At 38.8% G+C, this 11,120-nt stretch overlaps 1 protein-coding gene across 2 annotated transcripts; it reads right to left on the bottom strand.

Moving 5' to 3' along the window:
* Nucleotides 1–8,113: 8,113 nt before the first annotated feature.
* LOC143566558 (uncharacterized) lies at nt 8,114–10,370 on the bottom strand. Of its 2 annotated transcripts, none has more exons than XM_077053227.1 (2): nt 9,002–10,370; nt 8,114–8,968 (listed from the first exon to the last, which is right to left on the bottom strand). In XM_077053227.1, exons 1-2 carry the CDS (start codon nt 10,154–10,156, stop codon nt 8,489–8,491), a joined length of 1,635 nt encoding a protein of 544 aa, XP_076909342.1. In that variant the 5' UTR covers nt 10,157–10,370; the 3' UTR covers nt 8,114–8,488. The 2 variants fall into 2 exon arrangements, with proteins under 2 accessions (XP_076909342.1, XP_076909343.1); XM_077053228.1 differs by having other exon boundaries at nt 8,114–8,965.
* Nucleotides 10,371–11,120: the final 750 nt, after the last annotated feature.

Here is an 11,120-nt window from a genome sequence, read left to right as displayed (position 1 = left end):
CCTTTTCTGAGAATCCTACAAGCTAAGTAATTTGCGAAGAAGGCATACCAAGGACTTTCGTCTTTTTCCTTTATTACGTCTTGAATGTGCATGAGGACTTCATGTGGGAAATTATCATTGATAATTTCCTTGTGAAGTTCTTCGGGGGTTGGACATTCTAAACGTGAAAGATGGTATGTGGCTACATTTTCTGCTCTTTTCTTGTCTTTAACTTCGATATCGAATTCTTGGAGTAGTAGGATCCACCGGATGAGTCTAGGTTTGGCATCTTGTTTGTTGAGTAGGTATCGTATTGCGGCATGATCGGTGTAAACTATGGTTTTGGAAAGAACTAGGTATGACCTAAATTTTTCAAATGCAAACACTACTACTAGTAACTCTTTTTCTGTTGTGGTATAATTTTCTTGTGCATCGTTAAGAGTTTTACTGGCATAGTAAATTGGGTGAAAGTGTTTTTCCTTGCGTTGTCCGAGTACGGCTCCAACTGCAAAGTCGCTTGCATCGCACATGATTTCGAATGGAAGGGTCCAATCTGGTGTGGTCATGATTGGTGCATTGACAAGTTTGTCTTTTAATGTATTGAATGATTCAACACACTCCTCAGAGAAGACGAATGGTGCGTCTTTCTCTAGAAGTTTGGTCATAGGTCTTGAGATTTTTGAGAAGTCTTTTATGAAGCGGCGGTAGAAACATGCGTGACCTAGAAAACTTCTAATGGCTTTGACTGAAGTTGGCGGCGGAAGTTTGGATATGGTTTCTATTTTGGCCCTATCAACTTCTAGTCAGTTTTGAGAAATCTTGTGTCCTAAAACGATGCCTTCCTTTACCATAAAGTGGAATTTTTCCCATTTGAGCACTAGATTTACTTCTTCACACCTAGCTAACATTTTGTCTAGGTTTTTCAGGCAATGATCGAAAGAGTCTCCAAAGACTGAGAAGTCGTCCATGAAAACCTCCATAGAGTTTTCGATCATTTCATGAAAGATGGCTACCATGCAACGCTGGAAGGTGGCTGGAGCATTGCATAGTCCAAATGGCATTCTTCGGTAGGCGAAGGTTCCGTATGGACATGTAAAAGTATTTTTCTCCTAATCTTCAGGAGCAATGGGAATCTGAAAGTATCCGGAAAATCCATCAAGAAAACAGTAGAACATTTTTCCAGACAATCGTTCGAGCATTTGGTCTATGAAAGGAAGTGGAAAATGATCTTTTCTTGTGGCATCATTAAGCTTCCGGTAATCAATGCAAACTCGCCAGACTGTGATGGTTCTCATGGGTATTAGTTCGTCCTTCTCGTTCATTACGACCGTCATTCCTCCCTTCTTGGGTACTACCTGAACGGGACTTACCCAAGGTGAGTCTGAGATTGGGTAGATTAATCCCGCATCAAGCAGTTTGATTACTTCCTTCTTCACCACATCTTGCATGTTAGGATTGAGACGTCTTTGATGTTGGACCACGGGTTTGTATTCTTCTTCCATGAGGATTTTGTGAGTACAAAAGGAGGGACTGATGCCCTTGATATCCATGATCTTCCATGCGATAGCCTTCTTATGGTTTTTGAGAACCTTAAGAAGTTCGTCTTTCTCTTCTTTGGAAAGGTGAGATGAAATAATTACTAGGAGTTGAGAGTCTTTTTCTAGAAAGGTGTATTCGAGATGGTTTGGTAGTTCTTTTAACTCTAAGGCTGGTGGTTCTTCAATTGATGGTTTTGATTTTTCATTAATTTCACCAATTTCGCATATTATTTCTGATTCTTCTTGGTAATTGTTGTTGAGATTATCGTTTTCTAAAATGGGTTTGTTGAGTGTTTTGTCTAAGACTTGTGTTTCTATGGGGTATTAATGGAGGAATCTCGCATATAGCAACTTACGATGGAGTCTATGATGTCAACACAATATAAAGTGTCATCGTGTTGTTGTGGATATTGCATAGATTTTCCTATGTCAAAAGTGATTGCCTCGTCATTGACCCTGAGAGTGAGTTTACCGGTACAAACATCAATGATAGCCTTTGCGGTGGCTAAAAAGGGTCTACCTAAAATTAGAGGTACACTTTTGTCTTCCTCCATGTCTAGAATCACAAAATCTACTGGGAAAACAAATTTGTCAATTTTGACAAGCATGTTTTCAACAATGCCCCTAGGATATTTAACGGATCGGTCAGCTAACTGAATGCTCATGTGGGTGGGCTTTGGTTCTCATATCCCTAGTTTTGCAAAAAACCGCTTAAGGCATTAAATTAATACTAGCTCCTAAGTCAGCCAGGGCATTGCTAACAGATAAATTTCCTATGAGACAAGGGATAGTAAAGCTCCCTGGATCGGTCATCTTTGTTGGTAGCTTGCTTTGGAGGACAACTGAACATTCTTCACTTAGGGTGACATGCGAGAGTTCCTCCAGTTTCCTTTTGTTTGTCAGCACTTCTTTGAGAAACTTGGCATATTTTGGCATCTGAGCAATAGCTTTGACAAAAGGGATGTTGATATGGAGTTGTTTGAAGAGTTCTAGAAACTTCCCATACTGGGCTTCCAATCGCTCCTGCTTCAGTCTTCCAGGGTATGGAATACGTGGAACATAAGTTCGAACTGGCTCCTTAGGTTGGATTATGCTTGTTGGCAGCCTTTCCTGCATTTCATCAGGAGACTTCTTCTCCATACTGGTTCTGAGGTTGGTGAGACAACAGTGGTCGTACCACTTCGTAATGTAACGGCGTTAGCTGTTGCATTCGGGTTGGTGATTGTGTTGCTTGGAAGGGCGCCAGGTGGTCTTTCGGATAATTGTCGGGCAATTTATCCGATTTGGGTTTCTAAGTTCTGAAGTGATGCTTGTTGACTTTTGAGATCGGCTTCATGTTTTAATAATACTCCGCTGATATCAACAGCTCTTGAGTCGGCTTTCTTTTTTGCTTCATTTGTTTTGGTCATTAATTGGATTAACATTTCTTCGATCTTTGAGTAGCTCGGGTTTTGATGGTTACTCGAGCTTTGGTCTTGGTATTGAGTTTTAGGTTGGAAGGATTGATTCATCAACATGGGTTTTCTTTGTTTTCTTGTGTTTTCTTCTGTTTTTCTTCGTCTTTTTGCTTGTTTCTTCGTTTGAGGTTTGGTTTCACCTGAAATTACATTTTATTATGATAAATAGCCTTTTATGCTATGTTATTAGATAGAAATTGCAGTTTTTAGAGATTATTTGATGCTGAAAAGATGTATATTTTTATGTACATCAACCACCGGGAAGGTTATATCCTATAAATACACAGTTCACGGTTTTGGGTCCTATTAGTAGGCGTTCACCACTACCTTGGCTAGGCACCCCCACACTCGCAAGTATTTATATGGTGGTTTAATTCTCGTCCATAACTCATATGGAGTTAGATCTTTCTTCTTATTCGGTATCATGTTTAAGACATAATTAGCCGATAAGATTGCTTCCCCCCACATGTCCGGGCTTACCCCAGAACTTATCATCATGGCATTCATCATTTCTTTCAAGGTTCGGTTCTTACGTTCCGCTATGCCATTTGATTGAGGGGAGTAAGGAGGCGTGACTTCATGTATGATTCCTTATTTTTCACACAAGTCAATAAAAGGTGAAACATATTCACCTCCTCGATCACTCCTTACTCTTTTAATTTTTCGATTTAGTTGATTCTCAACTTCGTCTTTAAATAAGATAAACTTATCAATAGCCTCGTCCTTACTCTTAAGTAAGTAAACATAGCAATATCTTGTACTATCATCAATGAACGGTGATGAAGTACTTGTTCCCACCACGAGTAGGAATTGCTTTTAGATTACACACATCGGTGTGAATCATCTCGAGGAGTTCGGTAAATCGTTCAATCTTTTTGAATGACAATCTCGTTTGTTTTGCTTCGACGCAAGTTTCACATTTATTATTTGAGTCGATATCGAATGTTGGTATGCATTTAAGTTTAATCAAACGTCGAATGGAATTAAAATTAACATGACCTAGTCTACCATGCCAAACATTAGAAGACTCAAGCATATAAGCAGAACTAGTAGCATTCTCATTCATTTTGTTAAACACGGTTACATTCAACTTGAACATACCATTAAGAGCATAGCCCTTACCAACATACACACCATTTTTGGTCAACACGACCTTATCACACTCAATCACCATTTTGAACCCAAACTTGTTCAACTGCCAACCCGACACAAGATTATTATGAATTTCGGGAACATACAACACATTTGACAAAGTAAGTTCCTTTCCCGAAGTCATCTTCAAAATCACATTCCCCTCACCTTTGACTTCGGTCGTAGCGGAGTTTCCCATAAACACCTTTTCTCCATTAGTCACCTCTTTGAAAGTGCTAAAGAGACTTTTTTCAAAGCACACATGACGGGTAGCCCCCGTATCGACCCACCAATCTTTGTTATTTTGCCCAACCAAGTTAACTTCGGTGACCATAATCGAGAGGTCTGTGACCACCGCAACAAGGTTCTCAACCTCACAAACCATGTTAACTTGTCGAGCATTTTCTTTCTTTGGAAGCTTGCACTCATTGGCCCTATGGCCTTGCTTTCCACAATTGTAGCAAGTTCCTTGGAACTTATTTTTCTTCCCAACTCCCCCCTTCGGACCAAGGTTGAAGCCTTTCCCATGATTTTTCTTTCCACCATTTTTACCCTTCGAAGATTGGCCATGTTCAACAACATTGGCCTTTGTTGTTCCGGGACCATCAATTCTTTTTAGAGCAATTTTATTGTCTTCTTCAATACGAAGACGAACAACAAGATCTTCAATGGTCATCTCCTTTCGCTTATGCTTGAGATAGTTCTTGAAATCGACCCAACTTGGTGGTAGCTTTTCGATGATAAAGCAACTTGGAATGTCTCACTAAGTGGCATCCCTTCCGCATGAATATCATGAAGAATAACTTGCAAATCTTGGACTTGACTCATAACAGTTTTTGAGTCTATCATTTTAAAGTCCAAGAATTTAGCCACCACGAATTTCTTAGTACCGGCATCTTCGGTTTTGTATTTGTGGTCCAATGACTCCCATAATTCTTTGGCAGTCTTGGCCTTACAATACACATTATAAAGTGCATCAACCATGCCATTCAAGACATAGTTCCGGCACAAGAAATCCGAATGATTCCAAGCCTGAACCACGCTCACCGACAACGCATCCGTTGCCATTTCATCAACATGAGGAACGGTTTCAGTCAAGAACCTCGCGAGGTTCAAAGTGGTCAAATAAAAGAACATCTTTTGTTGTCACTGTTTGAAATTCACACCGGTGAACTTCTCTGGTTTCTCAGCATGAGACGTGACTGCATTAGGCAGCGGAGCGACCAAACCGGTTGTTACAGCAACAGCGGTAGTCACGATGGCAGAAACAGCAGCGCTCATGGGTTGGAATTCCATTCTGAAACATAAAATACAAGAATAAATAATTAGTAATCTGTTTAAGTTTGTTGGAAAACTTGTATTATAATATCCAGAAAATGAAACAAAAATAAACGATGCAGTAAAACCGGGCTTGTGTTTTGTGTTTAACACAAGCCCCTTAAACAGATTCTCGGTATGTTCCCAGTGTACTCCGGTTCGAAACAGAATCGGTGCTCTTCCGGACTCGGATTCTCAAAAACAAATCTTCTCACGCAGGCTCGGGTTTTCGGAGTTGTCCCGCAGACACGCACGGGTTTTCGGGCTAAAGTTGGATGCTTATATCGTATATCAATATATCACACATGAATCTATTGTCTCGTATCATCTCGCATACTATTAATTACTAAAGTTAAAGGGCATGTATTCGACGTGGTTCATGTTTGCTAGGATTTTATGCAGCTTTTGTTCCACATAAAATATTTTATTTTACAAACACAAGATATAACAATGATAATGCAAAAATGAAAGGCTTATATGCAATAACAAATTAAGTGACGTGACCTTTAATCCCCAGTTAGGAATGTCACTTTTACCCGAAACTCGAAATTCAACTTGAAATAACCTGTACTTGAACCCGAACTAACCTGAACAAAAAAACCCGAACCCAAGAAAAGACTAACCCGAACCCAAGTAACTCGGGTTGGTTTCGGGTTTGATTTTTAAGTTTCGGGTCAACCCAAATAAACTTTTAGTTTTGAAATTAAATATATTTTTAGATATAATAAGTTTAGTCTTAGCCACTAAAGTTATCAGAATCTGACCCTAATCGATTGTTGTCATTCCAACTATTATGGATCGATTGTTTATTGTTAATTTATGTTTTACGTTTATAACTAACAACAACCGTAATCGAACGATCAAATCACGCCCGATTGAAGAAGTTCGAGTTAGTTACTTAGTTCTATTCTTCTTTTGAATTGTTTTATCAAGTTATGTTAGTTTATTATTTGATTGTTTGCATTACAAGCAAAGAAGAATATGTTGTTTTAATTTTAGCATTGAAGTTTTTTTGTTTTTTATTTTGTATTATAGGATACTTGAAATCCGATTAACCCAACCCAAAAAAACTTGAACCCGAATGACCCGAACCCGAAAAACTCATGAGAGATTTGGTTTGCGTTTCGGGTTGAGATTTAAAACTTTGAAACCCGAAGAACACCCCTAATCCCAGTTAATGAAAATAGTACGAACGATAACTATAAATACACGAATAAAATCGATGAATGGGGCCGAATTCGTCACAAATCACAAGTATTGAGTTCGACCTTCGTTAGCTAGTTGGACCGGGACCCTATGCATGGGCTGCAATGTATTTATCATATGGTGAGCTGATATTAATGCAATCCAAACCAAGTTTTAACTTGCAAAGATTCGGGCCTAAAATTCATGGTGAGGCTGTAATGTGTCATCCATATTTTGAAACAGATCTTCAATTTACATTCTTGAAGCATCAACAACTCAACCACAGACCATATTTGGATCACATGATCAGACTTTCTAAGAGTCTCATCATACACGTTGTTCAAAAGAATATTGAACACATATTAAGCGGTCTATAACATATCTTAAGTCTTCCGACTTTTTGAATATGAATTTGTTGTGATAAAATAATTATTTATTGATCCCACATGACAAGTCGTTTCGTTGTGTAGTCACTAGATTGATAACACTTTACCAAAGAAAATGACGAGCCTCAATATATATGTGTTGGGTCATGAAGGGGTTAAATGAAAACGAGTTCGGATCAGAACATGTCATTTTATCATCAACCCGGAAGAGAATAAATGAAAAGGAGTTCGGGTTGTGTCGGGTCAGAAAATAAATCCTTAGTTTTTTTAGACCAGTAACTTACTTTGTCATCATAAGACTTGAATTCAGAACATTTGACATTTAGGTGTTTAAGAAACTTAGTCTCTTTAAGTGACCCACCAATCCTGGTCAATTAGTATTTATAAAAAGTAAAACATAGATACCAAATTATGGAAAAGAAAGAAAAAAAAAAGGTAAAGAAGACTGATAAACTGAAATATCACAAAGGTGGTGTCTTGTCCCCTCTTTCCGTGTAGTGTATTCTTTTGCTAATGTTGATTTTGACATGATTAAAAAGGAATACTTTTTTTATGAGAGTATGAGACCATGCAATCGTCCACCTTACTCTTTTTCTGTTTACGTGACTTCATATGCTTTTCATTCTCTCTTTTTCCAAGTATAGACCTACCTATTTGCAATATTTTTAAAACTTTACTATTATTTGGAGGATAACTAGATATGTTACGTGAACCGAACGAATACAAACAATTCGGTATTTTATCTTTAGGTGAACAAAAAAATAAATAAACACGATCTAATAAATGAATAGTACTATAAAGTATAAACGCACCACGTTACGGATAGCTCCACATCAGCCGGCCCCCAGACCATCGTATACATGGACGTACCCACAGTATAACCATGGGGTCAACCACCCTCCATGAGAAAAAAATGTTAGTTATACGAAAATATCTCAATCTCCCATAAACTTTTACATTCTCTCTCATTATCACGAATTACATGCATTCTTTCTCATTATCACGGTCTCTCTTCCACCTCTATCGTCCATGAAGCTCAAAAACTAGTGTAGATAGTCTAAATAGTAATAAACTTGAACAATTGATCATTGACAATAAAAAAGAAAATTGTGAAAAAATGAGTAGAAAAGGCATAGACAAACATCAGTTTCTAAGAAAAACAAGTACCAAGAATGATCAATTCCCTAGCCAGCCTAAAGGCAACAGACACTCCCAGTTTAGCTACATATGTACTTGAATCAATCAATCCATGCATCACATACTTGTACAATCCAATTGCTATTTACATTGAGTGCTTGTACCGTACAACCACTTAATGCAACATTCGTACACATTATTATGCTAAACAAGTGTATCATCAATTTAAACCCCTAACACAATGTAGAACACCACAAGCCCACCTTCTGCTCAGTCTGTTTTACAGTACAACCAACTTTGTCTTTTTTCCTAGTTTTGACTTCAACCAAATTTTACTTGTTTAAACTTTAAAAAAAAGTTAAAACCCTATCCCAGCCGCGCCGACCCCAAATGAAGCTCGGCGCAGCGGCTCAAGCTTCCTGTTCTTCCAAAAACAATTATCCGGCGCTAGCTTAGCCGCCGCTGTTCTCATCGGCTCCGACTTGCATCTGGTTAACACAAACGGCTCATACCCCACAGCATTCACCAGCTTCTGCTCTAGCATCTCCGCCATAGACGACGGCGCCGGTAACGAACAAGACGACCGGCCCGGCTGAACCGGCGCCGGAGCCGCCACATGTGTATCAAATTTCGATACACTAGTAACACTACCCCTAGTAGTGGTGGTTGTATTGACCTTTGACTGACCGTCGGCTGGTTTGACCGGCGGCTTCTTTTTACTTGACTGGCGCTGGATGAAATCTTTACTAGATACCCATGTTTCCTTTGATACTTCCATTGATAACTTTGGCTCATACATCATTAATAATAAACATTCCGGCAACCCTTGATCACCCTCCTTTGACTCAGATCTCTCTTCAAAGCCTTTGACTTCATGTTCTATGTTCTTTGTTTCATCAGTTTCTTGATCTTGATCCAATATTATTTCATCAAATAATGAGCCAAAAAATGTATATTCTTCATCTTTTTCATTATTACTTTCAGGGTTTGAATCTTTTTCTTCTAAATCTTCTGAACAGTCTTCAATAACTGTTTCTTGATTATTTTCACCTTTATTTAAGCTGCATGTAAAGTCTTGTATTTCAACTTCAACAATAGAGTCATCATCATCTTGGTCATCATTGTCATCACTTTGACCAGCCGTTGACTCCCACAGCCTATTAGCAAGAGCTTCCATCTTCAAAGGATCAGATCTACATCTCATCAACAACAAAGCATTCTTGGGTGGTATACAAATACTCACTCTACCTTCATCTATACTAGTCCCTTGTATCCTATTATTAACAACCTCCAAATCATCAAACACATGTCTTCTTGGACCCTTAATAATCCCATCATCATCTTCGACTACTTCAACCTCATCTTCACTCTCATCTCCCACCACCAGCTCAATATCTCTCCGACTACCACCACCACCATCATTAACCGCCACCAACCACCGTGTCAACACCGCCGAACAAAACCCAGATGAACCCTTATCCACTTTCTCCCTACTCGCCGGAGAAAAACAAGAAAACCGGCAAGGAAACAGACAACTAAACTCCCTTAAAGCTTCACATATTGTCAACGGCAGATGAACCCATTTCCTCTGCTCCGGCAACGTGTCTTGATTACTCCCGAAACTCGACCCAAGACTCGTACTTTTACGCCGGAAACTAATGTCGCCGGAGTTACGCCGGCGAGACAAGCTTCTTAACCTCTTCGCTTGTTTCTTCTTGCTTTTAATCCTAACTTGCCCAATACAAGTGACTTTTGGAGAAGATGGTTCTTGGTTGTCAAAGCTCCCGTTTTTTTTCTTTCCGGTAGCCGGAAAAGTCGCCGGAGATGCGGCACCTTTGATGCTCCGGTTGGTTCTGAGCCTCCGGCTGAGTGAGGTGGTTAATGAGAAAGGTGGGTCCCGGGTACTGGTTCTACCGGGGCTTAATATTGATTTGGATGAGATGGAATGGTGGTGGCGTGAGGTGAAGCAGATGAATAAGTCGCTGGTGGTCACGGTGCGTTGCGGTGGTGGTCGGTCGGAATCCATTGATTGGTTTATTGTTGTTGTTATTATTACATGGACATGTTATTGTAAAAGGTGCTTGGTGTATGAATGGTGGGTTGCAGAGTGAAAATGGTGGCAATAAATGAAGGTGACCAGTGAGACTTGTTTGTAGCCAAGTGTAACGGTCATGGGTTTATGAACCAGACCCAGGAAGAATAAGGTTGGTTGGCTAATTACAATGGAGTCCTTGGTGTTTTTAATATGTAATAATTTATTTAAGTTGTGTGTCAGATTGTTCTCGCTCGATACACCTCTTCTAATGTTAAATAATTTATTCCATGTCACAAATACTCTTTGGAAAAATCTTTTTTGGAAGTCATGTGAATGTCAAGGAATGTAAATAGTAAAAAAAATAAGTGTAAATTTTAGTTTGTCTTTTATAGATTATAGATGGGTACCATTATTAATTTCCATACCCAAATCTTATATGGACGCCCTATATACGTTATGTATAGCTTTTTACGCGACGTATTGTTTTTATAAATTTCAAAGATATACAGAGAATGCCGGACTTTGTAATTTGTGAAAGTAATAAATTACATGCGACGTATTGGTTTTGAGAAAATGATTTGGGTGTTTCACCCGTGTTTGGAGTTTTAGGTTTTATAAGCTGCTTATTGGTCTAAATGTAGTGTACTGCCCACACTGCATATACGCAACGCATAGTTCTATAGTCGGTGTACTTTGTTCAAAAATTTTCTTTTGCAAAAATTAATGATTTCGTCTTCGATTGCAATCTGGTGAGCCTTTATGCTCATTTCGTGAAATGAAACATCTTCATGAACCCTTATAACTTACCTATAGCCAAAATATCACAACTTATAGGCATGGTGTAAAGCAATTTACGAAAACAAACATCAAACTAAAGCCTAAAATAGATAGCTAACATTCAAACTCTGTTTTGAAACTCTCTTCTTATCTTTTTGTCATTCAAAACTTCATCTTT

The sequence above is a fragment of the Bidens hawaiensis genome, unplaced genomic scaffold, assembly GCF_021521415.1.
Source record: "Bidens hawaiensis isolate Kalapana, Puna unplaced genomic scaffold, B.hawaiensis_p1.1 tig00022910_1, whole genome shotgun sequence".
NCBI classification, from domain to species: Eukaryota; Viridiplantae; Streptophyta; class Magnoliopsida; order Asterales; family Asteraceae; genus Bidens; species Bidens hawaiensis.
Note: the sequence above shows the minus strand (reverse complement) of the source record. Positions and strands in the feature narration are given on the sequence as shown.